The 27,381-nt window shown below is 36.0% G+C and overlaps 1 protein-coding gene across 1 annotated transcript in view; it reads right to left on the bottom strand.

Moving 5' to 3' along the window:
• Window positions 1-27,381, bottom strand: part of SPIDR (scaffold protein involved in DNA repair) — a 573,123-nt gene that overhangs the window by 391,969 nt on the left and 153,773 nt on the right. Inside the window, exons 6-7 of the mRNA XM_036758339.1 lie at window positions 21,907-22,166; window positions 13,682-13,782 (exon numbers count right to left, since the gene is read on the bottom strand). Of these exons, the coding sequence (XP_036614234.1) occupies window positions 13,682-13,782; window positions 21,907-22,166 (361 nt within the window). The remainder of the gene's footprint in view (window positions 1-13,681; window positions 13,783-21,906; window positions 22,167-27,381) is intronic.

Raw genomic sequence — 27,381 nt, 5'->3', positions numbered from 1 at the left:
GGCTAGCACTAAATCTATAATTCTAAGTTATTATAGGGAAACAAGGGAAAGGAATAAGCATTTATGTAGCACCAATATGTGGTGCTATGTAAGGCACTGTGCTTTGCAAATATTATTTCATTTATTCTTCACAACAATACTGGGAGGTAGGTTCTATTATTATCCCCATTTTACAGGCGAAGGAACTAAGGCAAACAGGTTAGGTGACTTGCCCAGGGTTACACAGCTAGTGAATATCTGAGGCTGGGTTTGAACTCAGATCTTCCTGACTCCAAGCCCAGGGCTCTATCCACTGCACCGTCCAGCTGCCTCTATTACATTATTCTGCCTTAAGAAAGCTGCAAGAACTTCTGGTATAAACCCATAACAATTTGAAGACACAATAAAGGATCAAGGTCTCACTACAACTCCATCCTGTGGACTGAGGATAAAGAAGCTTCTGCTTGATCCTACACATAAGATGCCAACATTATCCGAATCCCTAACCTAAGCACATAGCTTTTCTAGGATGGAATTAAGAGTGCCATGTCCCCATTTGGGTTAAAACCACCACTCCTGTCAAAGTGTGGCTAATTAAAGGGCTTATTATTCACTCAAAAGATATTGATTAAGTACCTACAACATACAAATGACTGTTGCCTCAACAACTCCATCTCCATCTTTCTGCTGTATTGGCAACCATTTTCTAAGACCCTACCCAAATGTGTTTCCTCCATGAAGGCTACCTTGATGTCCCAAGTCAGAAATGATCTTTCCTTCTTCAGAATTATTGTGGCACTTTTTAGCTCTCACATATATACTCTTATCAAGTTCTATCTTGTATCAGTAAATTTCTATGGTACCTCACCATACCTAAATTAGACTATAAGCTTCTCGAGGACAAGAATTATCTAATGTCTCTAAATATATCTTAAAGTAGACGAATAATGGATATTTATTGAATCAATGTGTCAGCTTTTCCACTGCTTATCCAAAAGGATGCATTTTAGTTTGTGAATTTCGTAGGACAAAGAGTTGATTTCATGGATTATCATGGATTTTTCCTTTTCACTTGATAGGAATATTACTAACTGAAAAAACTGTTCCAGAATCACAGAATTTGTGAGTTAGAAAGTACCACAGTGGCCACCTAGTCCATACACAAAATCCCCCAAGCATATCCCAAAACAGGTCATCTAGACCAGCACTTCTTAAACTGTGGGTCACAAAAAACGTGGCAACAATAAAAGGTTTTTGAATGAGCAATAACCAAAAATTGATTGAAAACCAAACATGTAATGAATCCGAGGTGTTTTCTGGCTGTGCTTGCCCATGTTGCATCATGCAACTTCACTGCAGCCTTGGTTCTGAACCCACAGCATGGGCACTTTGCACTGTGCATTCTCTTAGGCAACAAAAAGCCAAGGAACACTAACAAAACAGGAAAAGGGGAGTGGAAAAAGTTTAAGAAGACCTGATCTAGACTATGCTTAAAAACCTCAAGATAGCCCATCGCACTCTAGTCCAACTTTGTTTGATACAATTTGGTTTCTTTTATCAAGTTTTGATAATAATTCTTTTTATAAGTAATTTTTTTTAAATTCATTGAATGAGTTCTTGTTCTTTACTCCTCTATTTATTCCTAAGAAATAAATCCTTTATTCTTTGCAATCTTCTGTATTATTCCAAGTTCAAAATATTTTTTTTGCTTTCCTCTGTGGTTCTAAACTACACTTTTATCATTTAAAACAAAAGAAATGATGGAAGCATCTTGAATCAATTGTAACATAATTTGCTTCCTATTTTAAAGAACCTAAAAGAAAAATTGAAAATTCATGTTTTCAAAAGTAGGCATAAAGGAACTTGTATTTATTTGGGGTTTTTAGGTATTATAACAGGTTTAGACAATTCTAGAAACCACAATAGAAATACTGTCACTTGCCATTAAAAACAAACAACCAGAACAACAACAAAACATATAAAAAACAAAAAAAAGTTAGAAAAAAGTCTAAACTCATTAAGAAAAAATACATGCTGGCAAAACTCACTTGACTTTGAAAGGGGCTTTTAAAGAATTTTCAGGTCATTCCTATTTTTATACTATCTGGGCTTCAGCTTCCTCTGCTCTAAGACCCCTTTCTACTCCCCAAATGTTAGGATTCTATAATATTTTTAATATTAGAGACAAGGATAGGGATTAGACCTTTGAATTTGCTAAGATGAGGAATTCCCAGATGAGGAAACACCCCCTTCTACCACAGGTCAGTATTTTTCCGTAATTTTAGTCTTAAAATGTTACAGAGAGCACTGGACAATTAAGTGACTTGCCCAGAGTCACAAAGTATCAGAAGTGGGACATAAATCCAGTTCTCCTTTGCTCTGAGGCCAGGTGTCTAATCATTACGTTGCCATCTCCAATATGACTGAGAGAGACAGACAGACAAAAAGAGAGATAGAGAGATGCTCTTTTATATAGATAGATATACATACACATATATATGATATTCTTTTCCTCAGTAATATATACTTATATGTAAATGTAAGCTATATATATATATTCTTTTCTTCAGTAACAGATATGTAAATGTATATTTATGTTTCATATATTATATGCTCTAGGATCACATATTGATTACATAATGTTACAGAATAATATTATATAACAGTTCTAGAATGTTTATTATATTAATACATTTATTACTGTAAATATATTACTAAATAAGAGAATATATATATATCTTGAATCTATAAAGAGTTATCTACATATAACACTGGAGATATTTTATATATGCATGTGTCACACAAATATATATAGACAAATATACATATATATTACTGAAGAAAAGACTATCTTACTGCATTTCTACATTAACCTACAAATTTATTTTGAATGATATACAAAGAAATGAGAAATGTAAATACATAACAAGTTATCTTCATTGAGTGAAGTTTATTAAAGAACATTTTGCTTTGGTTGAAACTCCATTATCTAAACTACTCTCTTGTGGCCCTGACAAAAACATTTCAATACTATTGAGAGGAAGGTAAAGAAGGGCAAGGGAATAAGCATTTGGATAGTGCCTACTATGTGCCATCCCCTGTGCTAAGCCCCCCTGCCTTTTTTCTCCTTTTCTTTTTAACAAATATTTTCTCACTGGATCCTCACAGCAACTCTGTGAAGTAGATGCCATTATTGTTCCCATTTCACAGATAAGAAAACCAAGGCACACAGAGGTTCAATGAATTGCTACGGGTCATACAGCTAGGAACTGTGTGAATCCAAATTTGAACTGAGATCTTCCTGACTCCAGGCCCAGAGCTCTATCTACTGCACCACCTAGATGAGCAAATTGTCCATCTACTGACTTGGGTCCCAAAGGGTAGAATTAATCCAATAGGTAGTGTTTTAAATTTCTCAAGGATAGAATTTTACTGACAGAGAGTACTTAATAGTAGAATAAATCTAAAGCTATCTATAGTCATATGAAAAACATGCTCTAAATATCGATCAGAGAAATGCAAATCAAAACAACTCTTAGGTACCACATCAAACCTATCAGATTGGCTAATATGACAAAACAAGAAATTTATAAATGCTGGAGGAGATGTGGGAAAGTTGGAACACTAATTCATTTTTGGTGGAGCTGTGAACTGATCCAGCCATTCTGGAAAGTAATTTGGCACCATGCCCAATGGGCTATAAAAATGTGCATATCCTTTGAGCCAGCAATACCACTTCTAGGGCTGTATCCCAAAGACATCATACAAATAGGAAAAGGACCCACATGTACAAAAATACTTATAGCAGCTCTTTTTGTAGTGGCCAAGAACTAGAAATTGAGGGGACGCCCATTAATTAGGGAATGGCTGAACAAATTGTGGTATATGAATTTAATGGAATTCTATTGTGCTATAAGACATGATGAGCAGACGGACTTCAGAAAAACCTGGAAAGACTTATATGAACTGATGCTGGCTGAAGTAAGCAAAACCAGGAGAACACTGTACACAGTAACAGCCACACTGTGTGATGACTGATTCTGATAGACTTAGCTCTTCTGAGCAATGCAAGGACCTAAAACAATTCCAAAGGACTCATAATAGAAAATGCCATCCACATCCAGAGAAAGAACTATGGAGTCTAAATGCAAATAGATGCATAGTATTTGCTCTCTCCCATTCATTCTAATTCTTCTCTACAACATGACTAATGTGAAAATGTTTAATAAGAATGTATATGTAAGAGCCTATATTGGATTGCACACCATCTTGGGGAGGTTGGGGGAGAGGGAGGTGGAGAAAATTTAAAACTTATGGAAGTAAATGTTGAAAACTAAAAATAAATTAATTTTTAAAAAAATAGTGGAATAAATGAAAATCTCTGTTAAACATAATACCACATTGAATAAAAAAAACACTAAACTCTGTCTTTTAACACTGCTTCTTGAAATACACGTGTGTATATATTTGCAGCATATACAGATTTATCTATATGCACGTATAAACATATATATATTACTCATCTCATTTGAACCTTTATATTAATGTATTATTATTTAAATTATATCCTTATTACATACAATATAGTTTCCTTTGCAATCCTGTGCACAATATTTTATACATTTAAAAACATTATTCTGAGAAAGGGTCCCTAGGCTTCACAAGACTGCCATAGGTATCTATAGGACTCTTCTCCTAAAAAGAATCTCTATGCTATTAGCATTTTGAATGAGAAAAAAAAAATCAGAGACATAAGCCTTCTTAGGATTGCAGGAAATGATATTGTAAGTTTATTGGTTTTCATTTAGGAACATACATACATACACACACACACATATATACTATAGTTATAATGCCCATTTTACAACAGGAAACTGAGGCTTGAGAGATTTGAAGAGCCCATGGTCACATAGCTGGTAGGCATCAGGGATGGGATCTGCGCTTAAGTTTTCTTGCCTTTGAGTTCTACTCTCTCATCATTATACTACATTGTCCCTCCACAGCTTAGAGAAGAACCAGCATTTACACAAAGCTTCAAAGTTTGTAAAGCACTTTACAGATATAATCTCATTTTTCCCCTCACAACAACCCTGGAGGGGAGGTGCCCCACTTTACAGAAGAGGAATGTCAACCTGACAAATGAGAATTGGAGATGACCAGGACTGGGGGGTATGGAGATCATACTATATCATTAATAATGTGGAAGAGCATGAAGTCCTGGTGCCATTCTAAGATGCCTTTCCTCTTTTCCTTTAAAACTTCATACAACACTCAGTATACCACTTGACCACTGTCAAGCAATAAAATGTAAAGATTAATAACTAACTCTCCTTAAACCATCTCAAAAATTTGGGTTTTAAAACTACTCCAAGACTTTCTGAAGTGTTCTCAAGTTTACCAGGGAAGGGCTTTGAAAAACACAAAACTCGGCCAAAACAAGTTACTAAAAACAGCCAGTGATGCCTACCACTGAATAGGAAAGGCAGCATTGACTAGAGAAAGGGACTCTGAAAAACTTTACTAATTTGGAAGGGAAGTTTTACATCTGAAATGTTCGTGACTCCATTATTTTATCTCCTTGCATCATATCTGGCAGTTTTCTCAGCCTGGCAAGCCTGCAATCTGAGGGGGTCAGAAACCAGAAAGGGCATCTGTTCCAGAGTTTGGTGCCCAGTTTTCTGTCTGCAAAAGTAACAAAACAAAAAAACAAAACAAAAAACCCCAACAACTCACAAAGGCGACAATGTGCAATAAAATGCGGCACCAAAAGAATTAGAGAGGCGGTGAATATAATTTTATAAAAGTCATGGTGGGAGGACTGAAGAAATAATTGCTTAAGGAAAAAGGACATAAGGAAATTAAATTTGAGGGAGGAAAGTGGAATCAAGGATAGCTAAAATCCTGAGTTATTTTCTGTAAGCTTGGGTCTTATTAAAGATCTATTTTAGATTAATAATTGGCAGTTACTCTGAAAAATGCTAGACTGAAGTGTATTTACTGAGGAGAACCAGACATTTCTAATCCAAAGAAGGGCCTGGGTAGGCCACCTCCAATCTAAGAGAAATATCTGTAATCAGGATGATGTTGTTAAGTGTCCAGGCATTTTTGAGAAATATGTGTGCATATATTTGTGTGGTTCTAGATTATGTACCCACAAATTTGTCTTGTGATATTTTTGAAGTATGGAATGATGAGGATGGAAATGCATAAGGGCATATGCCAAAAGGGAGATCTCACAAATCTCAATACCAGTTAAGCTCCACATCATCATATTTTGTAATAATGACACGTTTTTTAAGAGTCTGTTTTTGTATATCTGGAGCTTTGTCAATTCTGAGCTAAATTCAGCATAAAGAAAATTTGGGTTTACTTTTAAAATATATCTGGTTTGGAGAACCTTACAGAAAAACTCAAATATTCCCACAGAAAGAGATTCCCTTTTCCTTAGAGGTTTAGATAAAACTTGCATCCACAAAAAAATATATAAACCAGTAATCCCTAAATGGGGTTCTTAACCTGGGGTCTGTTGTGAGTCTATGAATAAATTTCAAAAGGTCTGTGAATTTTATTGGAAAAAAATAAATATATCATTGTTACAATATAATTAGTTTCCTCTGTAATTCTATGGATGATACTTTATCTAGGGGTGGGGAATCTGCAGCCTTGAGGCCATGGGTGGTCCGCTAGGTCCTCTGGTTCAGCCTTTTGACTGAGTCCAAGTTTTACAGAACAAATAATTTTATTAAGGGGATCTGTTCTGTGAAGTTTGGATTCTATCAAAGGGCTGCACCTGAGGACCTAGAGGGTCACATGTGGCCTTGAGACCACCGGTTCCTCAGACCTGCCGGTTTATGCATTTAAAAACATTAATGTGTGAAGGGGTCCCTAGGCTTCACTAGACTGCCACAGGAGTCTATGAAATAAAAAGTTAAGAACTCTTGTCCTGAAAAAAATCTCTATGCTATTAGCAGTTTGAGTTAAAAAAAAAAAAGCAGAGAGAAGCCTTCTTAGGATTGCAGGATGTGATATTGTAGTTTATTGGTTTTCATTTAGGAACATACATGGCTATTTTTAGTTTATGATTCTTGATATCCAAAGCATTGTGAAAATACTTGTCCCAGCTGTTCCTGAGCAAATGCCAAAGAGTAAAGAACTGAGAAGCAGGACCAACATTAATGTCCCTAGAACTTAATTCATGCCTCAACCCCATGTTTTCATTTCTTTAGTCTAGATTTGACATCACACAAATACAATCAAATGAAAACTCACTGGATATACTATCTATATACTTGTTATATCTTAAGACAATCAAGTATCTGTCTTGGAAATTATTCTCCCCACCCCTTCTCCCCCTGACACACACCCAAATTAGCTTCCCTACCACCACCCAGTTAGAAACTAGGGAAGAAAGAAAATGACATGGTTTCTCAATAGATAGCAATAAAGTATTGTCATGGAAAATGAACTAAAAAAATCTGGGAAGCAGGTGGGACTAGTTCCAACGTGACTGACAAAACAAGGTGTGACTTTGTTATGGCCCCAGAGGCACCGAAGGCACAGGAGAATGGGCTTTGATTATTAAGAGTGCATCTGAGCAGTAGAAGCAGGGTGGGGGAAACTTCTTGAAAAATAAAACAAATTGCCATCCAAGTAACAAAAATGTTCGGATTCTGTTTTTTTAAATTTTTAAAGGTAGAAAATGTTGCCAGAGAAAGGTCGCTTGTATATTATATTACATTAAATGAATATGTGTTCTTTTTCATTACCAGAGAACTGAATAATTCTAAAAAGATGAAAAGGACCAAAAGAAAAAAAAAAAACCCAAACCATCCCTCCCATCGAGGGATTACAACATACAACAAATGGCTTAATTTTGTAAACCATAATGTCTCATGCTCTGGAGGACATAAATAAGGAAAGATTGGGTGGGACAAGTACACTTCACAAGAACATCAACAACAACCCAAAAAAAAGGTGTGGTTCATAAAATAATCACTTGGTTTCTAAAATCCTCTTGTAAGCTGGTTAGAAAAGGGGTATGCTGTGACTGGATGCATTTATGTGCTCAGTCAATGGTATTAATCCATGATTGTGAGGAAGAAAGGCCATTTCTGTGTCATAAAGACTGGAGATCAAAGAGGGAGGGTTCAAAAGTCACACCTAATGTAAAAAAAGATAGCCTCATATTGTATCAGACTTATCATTTCATGTAACAATGAAACAAGGCCCAGAGGGAGTTATTTGTGACCTTTATTGAGGTCTTTGGTTATGTTTGAATAGATCACTGAAAGGCAGAATGGTAGAAAACATCTTGAGTGCGGGGTATGTGTGTATGTGTAATTTTATGTAATTAGTAGCTAATATTTATTAATTAGTATTAGAACATTATTTTCTAGTCATAATTTTAGTATACATTCCTGCAAATAATATATAAAAATGCTTTTTATTCATTTATCATTTTCTATTTTGAAAACATAAACCCTTCCAACAAAGAAATACATATATACGAAATGAAAGAAATTATATTTCAGCTTAATATATAATCAGAGTCAAATATGTGCCTGTTTTTAATGTGAGAGACTTTAAAGTGATCATGCTTTTCCAATAATTTTCACAATTCCAGTCTCCCAGAACCTCTTGGCTTGCCTGCTGTTCCCTGAACTCTGCATTCCATATCCTGACTCTTTGCTGGCTCCTTGCCCCCCCACCCCTCCCCAGAGCAGAAATGCTCTCCCTCCTGTATGGAGACTGGAGATACTCTCCCTCTTCTTGCTTTCCCTTTACCCATCTCTGCCTTGATCTTTTCAGACTCAGACCCCCATTAGAGTAGGCAGCCCTCTCCCCCATTACTTGAATTCAACCCTCTTCCATGAAATCATCATACATTCATTCACATTTGTTATCAGCTTTTACATATAGGTATATCCTCTCTCCTCAAACTAAATGGTCAACTCTATGAAGCACATCTATTTCTCTTGTATTCCTTACACCACCCAGTAAGTAGAGTGAGGTGTACACTAGGGTCACTAAATAACAGTTCCAGTATCATTTTATTTGGCTGTTACACATTTGAGGATTATGTTACATTCCATGTCCACCACAATAATCCAACCTGTTCCCATTTTGTCTATACTATTTGCAAGGAAAATGGCTGATAAACATTTAAGCAAACCGATGTTTGTGGGAATTCTTACAAAATGTAATCCTTTCCCTATTCCACTCAGTTAAACAACAGCTTTTCTGAACACTTCTACTCAAAGCTACAGAAGACATTATAAGAACTTTGGAATTTCCTGTCTTTCTGGTACAGTGAACGATGCAGAGTCAGGCCTGGGACATTTATAAAGATAATGGTAGAAAATTAGTGATGTCCAGTGTAATTAAGAAAAGAACAAACTGCCCCCTCCAGTGGAAGGTAAACTTTTCTTAACAGTATGCATATCACATGGAATGGTTGTGATTTATCCAGCCAGTGCTTATAGCCCAGCCAGAGATTTGTTTTGACACCACCACAAAGAATTCAAGAAGCTCAGAATTAGAAGTCTCTTCATAGGTCTTCTAGTCAACCCAATTTTTTTTTAAATTCTGAATTTAACATGTAACAAATACAATTACTATTTCTGTATCCAAAGGTTGTATACGCCTAGAGTCTTGCTGATCTATTCAGGGGGGTTTTCAATTAGAAAAAAATGAGAATGAATAAAATTATTCCCCATCTTTTTGCTAAAGACAGATATCACAGAGAGTATCATATATGACACCGGGAAAATAAGAATATCAGTGGAGAAATAGGATTCTGTATATGAGTCTTAGTAATTATAGACTGTTATTCACATAAATGTACATTGCATGAATAATAAAAAAGAAAACGAGATGTCTCTAAGATTTGATTGGCTATGACTAGAGATTATAATATGGCAAGGGAAGGAAGGATAGGAAGGAAGAAAGGAAGGATTTGTCTTTCATTGGAAAGAAACAGATTAAAGCACTGTATATCAAGAAGACAAACTCCAGGAAGAAAGACCATGAATCAAAATGGGAAGGCTTGGTGAAGAGAGAAGAAAAAACAGAAGTTTTCATGTGATAGGACTATACATAGATAGAATTATCTGGTTATAAGGAAAAAGACAAGGGGAATAAGTCAGATTGCTACTGTTCAGTTGTTTCAGTCATGTGCAACATTTCATGACCCCACTTGGGTCTTTCTTGGCAAAGATACTAGAGTAGTTTGCCATTTTCTTCTCTAACTTTTTTGAAAGATGAGGAAACTGAGGCAAGTAGGGTTCACTGACTCGCCCAAAGTCATACATGTAGGAAGTGTCTGAGGTAGGATTTGAACTCAAGAATATGAGTTTTCCTGACTCCAGGCCTGGTACTCTCTCCACTGTATCATCTAGCTGCCCATTAATAAGTCAGGGGAATGCTCTTAATAGAAAATATTTGGATTTCAGCAGTTCATTTGACAAAGTCTCTCCTAATATATGAAATCTCTCACTTCACCTCTAGCTCACTCTTAAGTTTGCTCCCCTTCCACACAGCTCTTCCCATTATGTTCTACCTTCCCGTATTAAAATGCAAACTCATTGAGAGCAGGGACTGGTTTTTCTTTTCTTTTTTTTTTAGTTTTATATCCACAATGTTTAGCATAGTGCTTGACATACAGTAAGCACTTAATTAATGTTCTACCCGTCTACTTTTCCAATATCTTTCTGGATAGCATCAAATTAGATGATATACTGCTTTTTCTTCTTTTGCAACCAGGGTTTTCTTCTCTATAGGCACTTTAGAAAAATCAGGATGTCCAGTTCATTTCTCTAGCTGTCTTCTTTTTTCTTATACTTCCCTCCGTCCCCACTCACCCACCTACTACCATGTCACTTTCTCTACTCACTAAATTCCAGGGGTTCCCTATCACCTGCAGAAACAAATCCCTTCACAACCTAGTCTTCTTACACCTTATTCCCCAATACATACTCCTTGGTACAGTGACATTGGCCTCCTAGCTGTTCCACAAACAAGACATTCCATCTTTCAGCTCTGGTCATTTTCTCCAGTTGTGCCCCCAAGCCTAGAATGTTCTCCCTCTCCCTCTTCCTCTCCACCTACTGGCTTCCCTGGCTTCCTTTAAGTCCCAACTAAAATCCCATCTTCTACGGGAAGCCTTTCCTAAACCCTTTTAATTCTAGTACCTTTCCTTCTCTTAATTATTTCCTACTTATGCCATATATAGCTTGCTTGTCCATATTTTTTTTTTTGCTTGTCATCTCTCCCATTAGATTGTGAGCTCTTTGATGGTAGGGACTGCCTTTTGCCTTTCTTTGTATCCTCAGTACTTAGCACAGTGCCTGGAACACAATAAGCACTTAATAAATGTTTATTGACTGACTCAACAAAATGATCACTTCTACTAATAATCTAAAGTGACACAGTTGTGCCCTAATAATTTTAGCATTTCTATCGACTCAGGGACATCTAAGCTCATTTGTATCATTCTTTGTGTCCTAGAGAAAAGAAACCAGTTTTGTAAGTAATGGGGAAATTTTTCTATGTGAAAAACAAAAAGCTGAAGGCTACAGAGATGAAATTCAAAATAATGAAAACCATAAATGAAAGACCAAAAGGGTGAGGGTAGTATCAAAAAAGCTACTCCAGAATGGTATGTGAGATGTTTAAGCACATGCCTTCAACATCTGTGATGAGTACAATAACAAAGATCATAACAACAAAAAGCACTATGAGTATCATGAATTCTAGAATGGTAAAATGTTATATTGTTCTGGTTGACATTTTATGAAATATAAGGCTAAAGACTCAATAATCAGACATTTTTATACTGAGTATGCAATTTTCCTGACTTAAAAATTAGCACCAGATAAAATGGACTTGAAAAATGAATTAGCTTCATAATTTGTAAAATTCAACATGTGGCAAGGAAAAAGAGAGACAGCTATGTAAAATAGGTGTCTCAGACAGGTAGATAGATACCTGATGGCAGGCCCCTGCCTGAAGGAAGCACTGATATTCTTGAGTGCATAGGTCATCTTAAAGTATGAATGATTACGCATTTAATTTAGAAGTACAAGCTTATAATATGGAAATACGTTTCGCATGACTTCACAGGTATAACTGATACATTACTTGCTTCTCTGAGTGGGGGAGGGGCTGGAGGGAGGAAGGAAGAGAATTTGGAATTTAACATTTAAAAGAAAAAAATGCTTAAAATAAATAATAAATCAAAGTTAAAAAAAAAGAAGAGTAGACGAAAATATTTCAAAAAAGCAGATTTGTTTTAAGTCAGCTGGAACTTGGCTTTTGATGGATTCATGAATTAAAGAAGACCTTTCAAAGAGACATAGTTGGGGTCACGTACTTAGGTGAACAATGTCAAAAAGAAGTCTATGAACTTCTGAAACAGGGATTCTTAACCTTTTTTTTAATGTCCTGGACCGATCTGGCAGTCTAGTAAAGTTTATAGACCCCTTCTCAGAATGTTTTTAAATGTATGAAATAAAATACAAAAGAGACCAATCATACTGAAATACAGTAATCAAAACAAAAAACAAATTCACAAACTCCAGGTTAATGTTCTCTAACCCACAGAAATGTCCCCACTGTAAAAGAGTTGCTACCCCTCCCCCAAGAACAAACAGAAGAGTAGAGAAAGGAACTGGAAATTGAGGGGATGCCCATCAATTGGGGAATGGGTGAACAAGTTGTGGTATATGAATGTAATAGAATACTATTGTGCTATAAGAAATGACAAGCAGGGATAGCTTGTCAGTGCAGTGAGTAGAGCACCGACCCTGGAGTCAGGAGGACCTGAGTTCAAATTTGGCTTCAGACACTGACACACTTACTAGCTGTGTGACCTTGGGCAAGTCACTTAACCCCGATTGCCCTATCTTCCCCCTCCAAAAAAAAAAAGTAAAGAAAAAGAAATTATGAGCAGGCAGACATCAGAAAAACGTGGAAAGAGTCATATGAACTGATGCTGACTGAAGTAAGCAGAACCAGGAGAACATTGTACACAGTAACAGCCACAGTGTGCGAGGACTGATTTTGATAGACTTGGCCCTTCTCAGAAATGCAAGGACCTAAAACTTTCCCAAAGGACTCATAATGGAAAATGCCATCCACATCCAGAGAAAGAACTATAGAGTCAGGATGCAGAGCAAAGCAGATTCTTTTCTCTTTTATTTGGTTTTGTTTTGTCTCATGGTTTCTCTCATTCATTATGATTCTTCTATGTAACATGACTAATATGAAAATGTGTTTAATAGGAATGTATGTGTAGAGCCCATATCAGACTGCATGCCATCTTGGGGAGGGAGGGGGAGAAAATGTAAAACTTATGGAAAAGTTGAAAACTGAAAATAAATAAATTAAATTTTAAAAAAATTTTTAAAAAGGGTTGTTCTAGAAAGGAACTATGCAGAAAAGTTTCTATTCTATAAGCATCATAGAGAGTTTCTCAAAATCAATTTAAAATATGTATATATATACACACATCAGAAAAATTTCAGGCTCTGTTTGATCTTAGGAGTATAGATTTGTATGCTTGGCAAATTTTATTAGAGTATGATCAAAACTTAAGGAAAAAATAATCCATTTACAAAGTATATTATACAAAGTCAATAATGCAATTGAAATGTCCATATAACTTCATCTAATTTCCCAGCATACATATTTATGCAAGTTTTACCTGGAAGTGTTTTGTTAGAAGAAGCACTCTGATACCTCCAAAAAGTTATGGCAGACCGCTCTCTGTTCTGTAATCGATTTAACCTTTCTGCTAGTCCTCCCCTATTGAGGGAAAAAAATGTTTAAATTAGCCAAGAATTAGTTTTGCATTTGGGAAAGAGGTAAACTGTCCAACAAGAGCAATTTTGATCCCCTTATGTCAAATGTTTTAACCTTGTAAGTATCCTGTCACAGAATCCTGCTCAGAGCTTTATCTCTAATAGAGAGCTTTGTCTTTTAGAGGAAAAAAAATAGAGGAAATATAGATCTTTATTTCTATTATGTTGGATAATTATAACTTCAAGTTCAATCAATCTGTCAACAAGCATTTATTGAGCACCTACTATGTGCCAATAACTGTGATACATTCTGGACATTCAAAGACAAAAATGAAACAGTCCCTGATCTAGAGGAACTTAAATTTTATCAGAAGAAACAATATGCACATTTACAGGTTTATGGATTATATATATATATATATATATATACATATATATATATATATATATACACACACACAATTGATAAGGAATTACTTGTATCAATAGGAAAACTCTAGGAGCTTTTCAAATACAAACAAAGGCAAAATGCTACTATTATTTGATATAATCATAGCTATAGTAAGAAGAAATGAGAATAAATATAGAGGTAAACATATCACCAAAGATAGGACAAAATAAACCCTATCTGCATACAACATGAGGGTCTATTTAGAAAATACAAGTGAATCAGAAAAGAAAATATGACAAAAACCTCAGTAAGTAAGCACGATACAAAATAAATCCACAAAAAAATCACGAGCATTTCTATACAGTACTAATAAAAACCTAGAAGAAATAAGACAAATTATAATAAGAGTAATTACAAAAAGCATAAAATATCTGGAAGTACTCTATCAAGCCATATGGATCATACATAAACACAAATACAAAACACACTTTATAGAAATAAAGGGAGATTTGAATAATTGCTTGTATTTCTATTGTGCGAATAGAGTAAAAAATGACATTGCCAGAATCCATTTACAAATGTAGTGCTAAACCAAGGGATTAACCTAGTGCTTAGCCTAGGGATAACTTCATAATAAATTATGCAAAATATTTAAAAATTCATTTAGAAGAACAAAAAGGTCTACATCTAAAGGGAAATAATGAGAAATAAGTACGAGTGAGGGAGTATAGTATTATAAGACTTCAAACTGTACTACGAAGTATCAGTCAAGTCAACAAAAGTCTACAAGCACTTACTGTGGGCCAGGCATTGTACTAAACTGTACTCAAATAATGTCTATATTCAAGGAGGTCTCAATCTAATGGGGAAGTTAACATGCAAAGAGTTATGTACTAACAAGAAATATAAAGGATAAATTGGAGATATCTCAAAGGGAAGGAATTACCATTAAGGAGGACTGGGGGAGGCTTCTGGAAAAAGGTAGGATTTAAGCTGAGACACATATGGAGCTATGGAAGACAAAAGACAGACAAGATGAGGGAGAGAATTTCAAGCATGGGAGACAGTCAGTGAAAATGCCAGGAATAGAATGTAGGCCAGAGTAGATTTTAAATTCCTCGGAGGTGGGTAACGTATAAGACGTCAAGTCAAGGGGCATTTATTAAGTGCTGACTATGGGTCAGGCACTGTACTAAGAGCTGGGAATGCAAATATAAGCAGAAAATAAGAGAGTTCCTTGTGCCTTCTAGGAGATAACCTTCTAATGGGAGAAAACACATAAAAGTTAAACCAAGCGAGGGCATAATAGAGAATATCTGGAGAGTCAGGAAAGAATGAAGATGTGGCTGGGCTGAGCATTCTCCTTAAAATGTAGTTCCTGGGAAGAACTGGACCATCAAAGGAAATGACCACAGAGACAGAGAGTACTTCCAGTGTGAGAAATTCAAAGGTGTAGTGAACTTCCATGGTAAGGAGACTTCTACAGCATGAAAAAGAAAGTCAGAGGGTCGGAAGTGGAGCCTGAGAAAGACTGGAAAGGTAGGAAAGAGTCAGATTATAAAGGGTTTTCAATCAATCAAAAAACATTTACTAAGAGCCTGCTATGCATTAGGTACTGTGCTAAGCCTTAGGGACACTACAAAAGGCAAAAAACCAGTCCCTGACCTTGAGGAGGGCAATCTAATGAGGGAGACAAAATGCAAAGAAATACATACAAAGCAAGAAATGTACAGGATAAATAGAACATAAGGATTACGAGGGATTGAAAAAAGCTTTCTGTAACAGACAGGATTTTAAATGGGCCTTAAAGGAAGCCAGGGAAGTCTATAGATAGAATTGAGGAGGGATAACATTCCAGGAATGGGCGATAGCCAGAGAAAATACCTGGAGTCTCGCTGTTCATGAAACAGTCAGTCAGGAGGCTAGTGTTAGTGGATTGAAGAATATGGGTTAGAGATTAAGGTGTAAAAGTAGGAGGGAAACAGGTTATCAAGGGCTTTTTATGCCAAACAGAGAATTTTGTATTTGAACCTGACGGTGATAGGGAGCCACTGGCGTTTATTGAGTAGGGGAGTGACATAGCTGGACCTACATTTTAAGAAAATCACTTTGATGAACACAAAAGCCAAATGCAGGATTTTATATTTGATCATGAAGGTGACAGGGCAGCATTGTAGTTTATTTAATAGCAACCATCAAAACTATTTGGTTCTGTTTAAAAAATACACGAAAAGGGATCCTTAGAACAGACCAGATAAGCAAAAAGCAGGAGTCATTCCCCAAAAGATAAGTAGCTGAAGGATCTAAGCCAGGTTTTCAGAAGAAATTCAAACTGTAAGTGACTACATGAAAACATGGTTCAAATCACTAATAACAAGAGAAATACAAATTAAAATAACTAAAGTTTCACCTCACACTATGACAAATGGCAAAGGTGACAAAAGAGGAGATTAGTCAATATTGGAATGGATGTGAGAAAATACAGACACTGGTGGGGCTAGGAAGGGATCTGGATATAAATGTGTGATTCTGTAAGAAAACTGACTCGACTGTCCATACTCTTTGATTCAGGAATTTCACCATGAGGGTGACAGTGAAAGGCAATTAAAGACTTCTGTCTAATATATTCCAAATACAAAAGTCCAATATATTCCACAACTTTCATATCAACTTTGCTATAGTGGTAGTAAAGCACCAGAAACAGAGAGGGCACCCATTGACAGAGGAATGGTCAGGAAAAAATTATATATAACTATTGTTGCTCAGTCATTTCAGTAGAATCCAACCCTCTGTGATGCTATTTGGGGTTTTCTTGGCAAAGAGTGGTTTGCCATTTCCTTCTCCAGCTCATCTGACATATGAGGAAACTGAGGCAAAACAGGGTTAAGTGGCTTGCTCAAGGTCACACAGCTAGTAAGTGTCTAAGGCTGGATTTCAACTCAGAAAGACTCATCTTCCTGACTCCAGGCCAGGCACTCTATCTACTGCCCCACCTAGCTGCCCAATATATAACTATAATGGTATAACCATTGTACAGTATGAAATGAGGAATAGAGAAAAACATGGGAAGATTTATATAGACTAATGCAAAACAAAATAAGCAGACCCAAGAGATTAATATACATAATCATAGCAATGTAAATGAAAAGATGACCAAAATGAAGTGAACCTCCAAGTAACAGAAAACCAGTGAAATTACCAAGGAAAAGATAATGAAACAGGCCTTCTCTCAGCAGTCAGCCAGAGCACTACTAGGAGAGAGTATTGTATAATTATCAGATGTGGTCACTGTACTGAATATTTTTGCTCAAATGTTTTCCTTTGTCACAAGGTGAGATTCAAGGCAGAGTGGCTATGTGAAATAATTATGATGCAAAGACATCAAAGAACAATGTTTTTTTTTTAAAGATTGATAATCAAAGTCAGTGTCTTCACTTTTACCCATGTTCTATTTTTTCAACATCAAAGGCTTACTTAGTAAACAGGTCACACTGAACCTCTTCTAACTGTACTGTCACTTCCCTTATCCTTCCTTCTAATTTGACCTTTTCTCAAATTAGGCTATAATCTGACTATACACGGACAAGTAATTCTGAAATGACTCCTAACCACATCAATAATCAGGTACTTCCTGTCCCTAAAGATATATTTCATTTTGTGTGATGTTGTTGGGTGTTTATCATGACTGGCACCAAAAAACTGTTCCAGGAAAAATTATTCATAAGATATGAAGCTACATACAAGGCTCTGGCCTCTTTAATTTCTTAATTTCATTTTTTTTTGGGCTATTCCATCCTGTGGCAACCAAAGATTAAGGATGATGTTGAATTGGTTGGGAATACCTTATCAGATTCTTTATAAAATGTATCTACTTCTTCACCCTCTGCAACAAATATTGGCACATAAGCAGTGATTATCTTTACAGAAGTCTTTTTGCTTATGCTCGTCATGAGCACTGAAAGATGAGATGGCCAAAACATCCCATGAAATCAATTTCTTGTGCTATTTTATATACCATGAAACCTCTCTTTCATTTCCCTCTGTAGAAACCTGTATGCCATTCTTGTTTCACTGAAACTCTTAATTTCTTCTGGTTTCACTGATGTCAAGAATGTCATTCCTGATAAGGTTCAGTTCTTGTAGAAATATATCAATTTGTTGGTCTTTGGACAAGGATCTCATATTTAGAGTACCAAAAGTTGTATCTACATGCAGTCTAAATTTATGAATCCAGGAACCTTCTACTTCTTTCCACCATCATCAATGCAGATTTGGAAAGGAGTAGCACAAGACTGAAGGTCATTCTGTACTTTAAAAAATTATTTTGTGGGTTGTCACGTCCATATTTCTGGGGTTGCTTCACCCTATTTAACTAGGAAAGGCCCCTGGACAGTTGCCGAAACCATACTTGAAGCCTTTCCAGCTCAACTGGCATAAGCTTTGGGAAACCAGGCTGACCTTCACATAAGAAGTATCAGTCTCTGTTTCCTCACCTGTAAAGTGGAAATAATAATAATAATAGTACCTACCTCCCAGGGTTGTTGTGATGATCAAATGAGATAATATAATATATAACAAATGTTTTGCAAGCCTTAAAGCACTATATAAATGCTAGTTATCATCATTATTATTATTAAGGAGCGCCTGATGAAGAGAAATGCTCAAAAGCCAAGGACTATTGAGTGATCTCTGTCAACCATTTAAATCTGGTCATCTGATCGTTCAGAAATCTCTGTTTGATAAGCTAAATTACCATAATCTAATTATGTCTACTAGAAAATCTATAGCGAACTTTAAAGTTTATAAGGAACTTACCACACATTAACATTATCTATGTTTTATTTTATTTTTGTTTATTTTTAAAAATATTTCACAATTTCATTTTAATCTGGTTCAGGCGGCACTTGTTAGCCCCATATTTGACATCTCTGAGTTAGAACAAGGCTATATCACTGGACAAAACAATGCGTGTCTAGAATCCCTACTGCCCTTTACCTCAAAATATTAAATACAGGATAAGAAAAAGACTGATTAGGCATGAAAATGCTCAAAATAAAACAAAAATCTAAGGTAGAGCTAAAGGAAATCTGGTAACAAAACTAAAATAAAAGATCCTTGTCTACTTTCTACTTCCCTTTAATTTGGTTTTCACAAGACTTTAATGAGAAATCCAATGTATTTACTATAAGATAAGGGTCATCTTTTGTGGGCAGGAATAGAGAGGGTAGAGATGAATAAAACAGAAAGAGTAAATGAAGGATAGGTCCTACAAAAATTGAGCAAGTTGAATAAAATTCTCTTAGGTAATTTTCTACACTGCTGGGTATGTCCATGTAGCAATATTAAATAAACAGTGTATAAGTAAGTAATTTTATAAATACTTACATTTTTAATACTTACAAAGAGGCAGAGAGCACATCTTATCAAAGACCATAGTAGGGATAATGCCAAATTTTTCATAGATAGGTCCATGAAGTGTGAAAGTGTCTGTGATCAATGACTTATGAAACTACTAACCTACTTTATAAGATTAACTCTCACCTATCCTGTAAAAGGCTTCACAAGTATAATACACAATATAACTTCAGTGATCCCTATCAATCATTTAAATATGCTCATCTGATAAGCTAAATTACCATAATCTAATTATGTCTACTTGAAAATTTATAGTGAACTCTAAAGTTTATAAGGCACTTATCACACAATATATCCTTTGAACCTCAGAACAACCTTGTGAAAGAGTTGTTACAGGTATTGCTGTATCCATTTTACAGATAAGGAAACTAAACCTCAGAGAGATTAAGTGACTTGTCCTTAATCACAGAGCTAGAAACCTTTGTATTTGGTACCACGTGTATAGCCCAACTCCTTGAACATTGTAGACATTCAGTAAGTATATGAACATTGTAGACATTCAGTAAGTATATGCTGAATGAACACACTCCCACAGGAAACAGCTCCAGAACAAAAATATAAAATATAATTACTTAATCCAAATACAAATGTAAGGAAAGGGGAATTTGTACCCCCTCCCGCCAGCTCAGCTGATATAGTCACAAATGGCAAGATATTAACACTCAGTGAGTAAAGTTACCAAAGACATGAAAGGAGATCAGCACTCTCAAAAAGCTACAAAGACATCAAGGAGGAAGAGAACTCAGAAATGATCACCAGATTTGGCATTTAAGAGCTTTCACAGAGAAGTTTCAATAGTGAGATTTTCAAAAGATTGAAAGTTATTGGGAAATGAGTGGGTGGTAAGGAAGTGAATGTAAATGTAAATGTAAATGACTCTTTCTAGGAGTTAGTGACCTTGGAGAGGGAGGTTTAGAAAACATTTTTTTCTGACAACAACACTGTTAAATGGATAGCTCATTCATTATTGTCAACTTACAGAAGTGGAAACTGAGGCTTACAATGGTTAAGCTTCCTGCCCAGAATCACAGAGCTAGTAAGCACCACGGCTGGGAAATGAACCCAGTTCATCTGATTCACTTTACATATCTGATCATTTGCAAAGTTATGCTTTTCTACCTATCTGCAGTATCTCTTTCACCCAAGCCCACCTTTCTACTACCAAGGGAACCCCCATTGTTCAGGCCTTTATCTCTTTTCATCCAGACCATATAATACCCTCCTAATTAGTCTTCCTTTTCTAGTCTGTCTCTTCCCTTTTTAATACTCTGAACTATAACCTAAACAATCTTCTCTAAGATCTGCTATTGTCATACCACTCCTCTATTCAAAGACCTTTCATTGGCTCCCCTTTACCTACCTACTGGAGAAGCAACATATTGTAGTGGAAAGCCCTCAGGCTGAAGGAACTCTAGCATTACCATGGAGGCAGATGGCTCAGTGGATAGAGCACTAGGCCTGCAGTCAGGAACACCTGAGCTCACATCCAGCCTCAGACACTCACTAGGCCCTGGGCAAGTTACTTAATCTCTGTTGCCTTAATCTACTGGAGAAGGAAATGGCAAACCACTCCAGTATCTTTACCAAGAAAATCCCAAGGACAGTAAGAGCCAAACAAGACACCAATGAAGATGGTGGTGCCACTAAAGAAATAGAGCATACATTGATTAAGTAGGAAAGAAAGCTCTATACGGAATCAAATAGTACAGTGCCTGGCACACAGTAGATGCTTAATAAATGCTTGCTGACATGACTACATTGAAACAATTTTAAAGCCTTATAAAAGAGGCTTCACTTCATCAATTTCTTAGAAACAATGAAGAAAAATGTCATTTTCAGACCGGTGGAGAATATTTGTTTGAATATATTCTCTCACTATACTATTACCAAATGGTTGGACATAGTTTTTTTACCCAAATTCATGTCCAAGAAAGTGGATACTCCACTGACATGGGTCAACATGTATTCATAACCACACACGACACTTGTTTTTGATAATGATCAACTGTAATGATAACACCACTGAGTAGGAGAGGTCAGAATGACAACACGAAACCAGGAAGCAGCAGTGTCACTGAATTTAAGGGAGTACACTGTGGTTACTACTAAAATTGTGGATACTGACTGAACTTGTAGGCATTCTTGTGCAGATCATAGGCCTTCTTTAATTGCTTATAAGAATTGCAATCTTATTCTGCCAGTTTCCCCTTAAAAGCAGACAACTAAATTGAAAAAAAGAAAAAAGCCTGATGTTTTAAAAATGTTTGGGCTTTTAAAGAGAAAAACTACAAAAGCTAAATAATATAAAAGTCATAAATTTACCTTAATAGCTTCTTTTTGTTTTTCTTTGCAGAATCTTCTGGAGTCCTGGGAGTCTTATCTGTTTCTTTCTTAGGGGTATGTAAAAGGACCTGTGCAGATTTTATCCAATCACTTGCAGGTCTTCCTTTGTCTTGTTCTAAATCTAATCCAAAATTCCAGTGGTATTTGTGAGCAACTCCTAAACTGGTGGGTAACACATTCTTTATGTCTTCCTGTTTTTCAACATCAGAGGAATATTCCAAAATTTCAGTGGAACCCATCTAGAGAAATGAAGAGAAATGCAACTGAATCAACAGATGGCCTCTCGTATGCATATATATACATACACATATATGTGTGTATGTATATATATATATACACATACACACACACATACACACACATATATGTATATATATTTTATTGTTCTAGATCTCTTAAGAAATGTAAAAGCTCTATTTAAAATAACACTAAAAATTATATACCTTTACTAACAACCACTATTCAAAAGCAAAAAAGGCAATCAGATTTCACAAAGAGTACTACAGCATCACCAAGATGTAAACAACAGCATTCTAACCCCCATATTTCTGCTCTAATCTCACCAAATTACACTCGATCTACGTTAATCAATATTCAATAAATTAAAAGATATACGTTGTTTATGTTTAGAAAAGGACTGAGGGAATGACTGTTGTTGTTGTTGAGTTATGTCTGACTCTTCATAACGCTGTGGACCATAGCATGCCAATGCTGTCCATAGGATTTTCTTGGTAAAGGTACTGGAGTGGTTTGCCATTTCATTCTCCAGTGGATTAAGGCAAACAGAGATTAAATAACTTGCCCAGGGCCACACAGCTAGTGAGCGTGTAAGGCTGGATTTGAACTCAGGTTTTCCTGACTATAGACCTAGTGCTCTATCCACTGAGCTACCTGCCTCTATGGTAATGCTAGAGTTCTTCTATCCTAGATCTGAAAGGTAACTTCTTTTTGTTCCTCTAATTAGTCTATTTATATCTAGGTCATACATCCATTTTGAGTTTATCTTGGTACATGGTGCGAGATGTTGATCTAATCCAAATGTCTGCCAGATTGCTTTCTAGTTTCCCAGAAGTTTACATCAAATAGTGAACCCTTTTCCCAATACCTAGAGTCTTTGGGTTTGCTGAACACTAGAATACCATTTTGTGGCTGTATGCTTCACATGAGTTCACAATTGACTTACCAAGCTGGTACCTAAAAGGATGAGACTATTATTTTATGTTTGGGCTTACACTGTATAATGAATATTCGATCATCAGTTGGGTTACAAAGAACAAAATAAAAAGCAGTTTCTGGCTTCAAAGAGCTTACATTCATATAAGGAACAACTGAAGGAACGGTTTGAAGGAAGGAAAAAAGAAGTCATAGAGAAGACATGATAGTTGCCATTAAATATTTGAAAGACTTTCAATATACATCTGGGATTAAAATATTTTACTGTGAAAAGTTTCAATAATGAATAAACATCTTCTCTTCCCCATTAAACCAACTCTAATAAGACTCTCTAGAAGAAGAAGCAAGTTTTAATTTCTTAGTATAAGTATTCTTTTATACTATTTTATGATAGCTATTATCAAATAATTTAAGAAATTATAAATGAGTCACAACCCATTTTTCTAAAATGAATCTTTCTTTATTTCAAACTCTCAGGATAACATTTTAACCAAAAAAGTATAAATCAGGATCATATTGCCATGTCCTGAGAGGAAAAAGAACTCTTTAGCATTCATGCTTAAATTATTTTTCATAATTTCCCCAATTAATCCCTAAAAACATCATTTGTTATAGAAACAAATTTAGGCACTTTCTTTTATGTTTGACCAAAAAAATTGCTATTTTATCCACATTGGTCAGCCTCATGTGCATCTTTCACTCTGGTTTTTATCTATTACAATTATCTATGATAATTTGTCCATATTAAAATATATGTCCTACGAGAGTATATAATGGATACTACCACGGAATAACTATAGCGGACACTCAATAGATACTCAATAAATGTGTTGATAATTTCTTGAGGGACTCTTCTGTATAAGTACCCTCTTTAGTATTAAACTCAGGGACCAGCAAGAGAGTTGTACAAATCTGTAATTCTTAGGGTCTGTTAATCAAATGTGATGATACCAGGACTTTTTAAAATGCTGACAGAAAAGAAAAAAAGCTCCAGATGACATTCATAGATCAAGGGGGTATGTGTGTAGTGGGAAGGGGCTTGGAGGAATGAGTTTTTATAACTTGAAAAGATCCATCAATAAGCATTCATTAAGCACTTACTATGTGCCAGGCATTGTACTTGGTGCTGGAAACACAAAAAGATAAATCAAATAGTGTCCTCCCATATAACTATATACAGAAAATGTTGTATGTACCTGCGGAGGTGAGGAGTGGCACCAACACCAGGAGGATCCAGAAGAGCCTTATGTAGAAAAGTGTTACCTGAGAACCATCTTGTGTGTGTGTGTGTGTGTGCATGTGTGCGTGCGTGCGTGTAAAAGCAAGTAATACTTAAGAAATCGAGAAAGCTAGAGTACAGCACCTGTGACAAACTCAAATACTAAATCCTACGTAAGGATCCCTGTGGACCTCATACTGTGTTAGAAAACCACACGTTAACATTTTCTATATTTTATTTTATTTTTGTTTACTTTGTTAAATATTTCAAAATTACATTTTCATCTGGTTCAGACAGTGCTTGTTAGCCACATGTTTGACATCTCTGAGTTAGAGCAAGGCTATATTACTGGACAAAATAGTACATGGCTAGAATCCCTACTGCCCTTTACCTCAAAATATTAAATGCAGGATAAGAAAAAGACTGATTAGGTATAGTTGAAGGTATTTGACTACAAAATTGAGTTTATTTCAGTAATGTGTCTACTATCTCAGCAAACACAGCTGAGGAAATAAAGCAATCAACAAATATTTATTAAGCACTTACTGTATAGGTCTTGGGAAAGTCATTTAACCTCCCTGGGCCTCAGTTTCCTCATATGGAAGATGATCATATTAGACCAAATTCACTATCGAGGGTCCCTTTCAAAGACAGAAATATGATCCTGTGATCTACTGTGCAGGATACTAAAGATATAATATACAAAAATGAGCCAATCCTTGTTCTCAAGGAACTTACATTATGCTAAGGAACTGAGGCATATGAGGTTAGCTGGCTTGTCCAAGGTAACATAGCTCAGTATTGGCAGTGAGAAGGCTAGAATTCTGGACAGGAGTGATAGGCACTAAACCAATCTGGGTAAGTGTGAACAAGCCTAGAGTGTTAGAAATTAATCAAAAGGGCTCAGAACTGAATGGAAGGGTAGAGGGAGTAAATCACCAATCCGGATACTACAGAGCATACCTACACCATAGAGGAGTAAATGTAAAGATGCCCAGAAATTCAAAGAAAGCAACATCTAAGACAGAACTTACTGCCCCCCCCCAAAGCCTCAAATATCTATGTACAACATACAAAAGACATGTGAGGAGGTTTATTTAACATGATAGAGACTACTGGAATAATGGTAAGATAGAGCCCAGATTAGAATACTGCTTTGGAAGAATATATCTTTTTTTTTTAAATTAATTTATTTATTTAACATATTTAGTTTTCAGCATTGATTTTCACAAGAATTTGAATTATGAATTTTCTCCCCATTTCTACCCTCCCCCCACTCCAAGATGGCGTATATTCTGGTTGCCCTGTTCCCCAGTCAGCCCTCCCTTCTGTCACCCCACTCCCCTCCCATCCCCTTTTCCCTTCCTTTCTTGTAGGGCAAGATAAATTTCTATGCCCCATTGCCTGTGTATCTTATTTTCTAGTTGCATACAAAAACTTTTTTTTTTGTTTTTGAACATCTGTATTTAAAACTTTGAGTTCCAAATTCTCTCCCCTCTTCCCTTCCCACCCATCCTCCCTAAGAAGTCAAGCAATTCAACATAGGCCACATGTGTATCATTATGTATAACCCTTCCACAATACTCATGTTGTGAAAGACTAACTATATTTTGCTCCTTCCCAACCCATCTCCCTTTATTGAATTTTCTCCCTTGACCCTGTCGCCTTTCCAAAGTGTTTGTTTTTGATTACCTCCACCCCCATCTGCCCTCCCCTCCATCATCCCCCCCTTTCTTTTATCTTCTTCCCTCTTCTTTCCTGTGGGGTGAGATACCCAATTCAGTATGTATGATATTCCCTCCTCAGGTCAAATCTGATGAGAGCAAGATTCACTCATTCCCCTCTCACCTGCCCTCTCCCCTCCTCCCACAGAACTGCTTCCTCTTGCCACCTTTATGGGAGATAATCCACCCCATTCTATCTCTCCCTATCTCCCTCTCTCAATATATTCCTCTCTCATCCCTTAATTATTTGATTTTATTTCTTTTAGATATCTTCCCTTCATCTTCAACTCACCCTGTGTCCTCTCTCCCTCTCTCTCTCTCTCTCTGTATGTATATATATTATATATATATATATACACACACACATACATATATACATACATACACATTCACTTACATATATATACATAAACACATATATGTATATATGTATATATATGCATATTCCCTTCAGCTACCCTAATACTGAGGTCTCATGAATCATACACGTCATCTTTCCATGTAGGAATGTAAACAAAACAGTTCAACTTTAGTAAGTCCTTTGCAATTTCTTTTTCTTGATTACCTTTTCATGCTTTTCTTGATTCTTGTGTTTGAAAGTCAAATTTTCTATTCAGCTCTGGTCTTTTCACTGAGAAAGTTTGAAAGTCCTCTATTTTATTGAAAATCCATACTTTGCCTTGGAGTATGATACTCAGTTTTGCTGGGTAGGTGATTCTTGGTTTTAATCCTAGCTCCACTGACCTCCAGAAAATCGTATTCCAAGCCCTTCGATCTCTTAATGTAGAAGCTGCCAGATCTTGGGTTATTCTGATTGGGTTTCCACAATACTCAAATTGTTTCTTTCTGGCAGCTTGCAGTATTTTCTCCTTGATCTGGGAGCTCTGGAATTTGGCGACAATATTCCTAGGAGATTTCTTTTTGGGATCTATTTGAGGAGGCGATCGATGGATTCTTTCAATTTCTATTTTGCCCTGTGGCTCTAGAATATCAGGGCAGTTCTCCTTGACAATTTCTTGAAAGATGATATCTAGGTTCTTTTTTTGATCATGGCTTTCAGGGAGTCCAATAATTTTAAAATTATCTCTTCTGGATCCATTTTCCAGGTCAGTGGTTTTTCCAATGAGATATTTCACATTGTCTTCCACTTTTTCATTCCTTTGGTTCTGTTTTATAATATCTTGATTTCTCATAAAGTCACTAGCTTCTACTTGCTCCAATCTAATTTTTAAGGTAGTATTTTCTTCAGTGGTCCGTTGGACCTCCTTTTCCATTTGGCTAATTCTGCCTTTCAAGGCATTCTTCTCTTCATTGGCTTTTTGGAGCTCTTTTGCCCTT

The sequence above is a fragment of the Trichosurus vulpecula genome, chromosome 1, assembly GCF_011100635.1.
Source record: "Trichosurus vulpecula isolate mTriVul1 chromosome 1, mTriVul1.pri, whole genome shotgun sequence".
Lineage (NCBI taxonomy): Eukaryota > Metazoa > Chordata > Mammalia > Diprotodontia > Phalangeridae > Trichosurus > Trichosurus vulpecula.
This window is presented reverse-complemented; position numbering and strand designations above follow the sequence as displayed.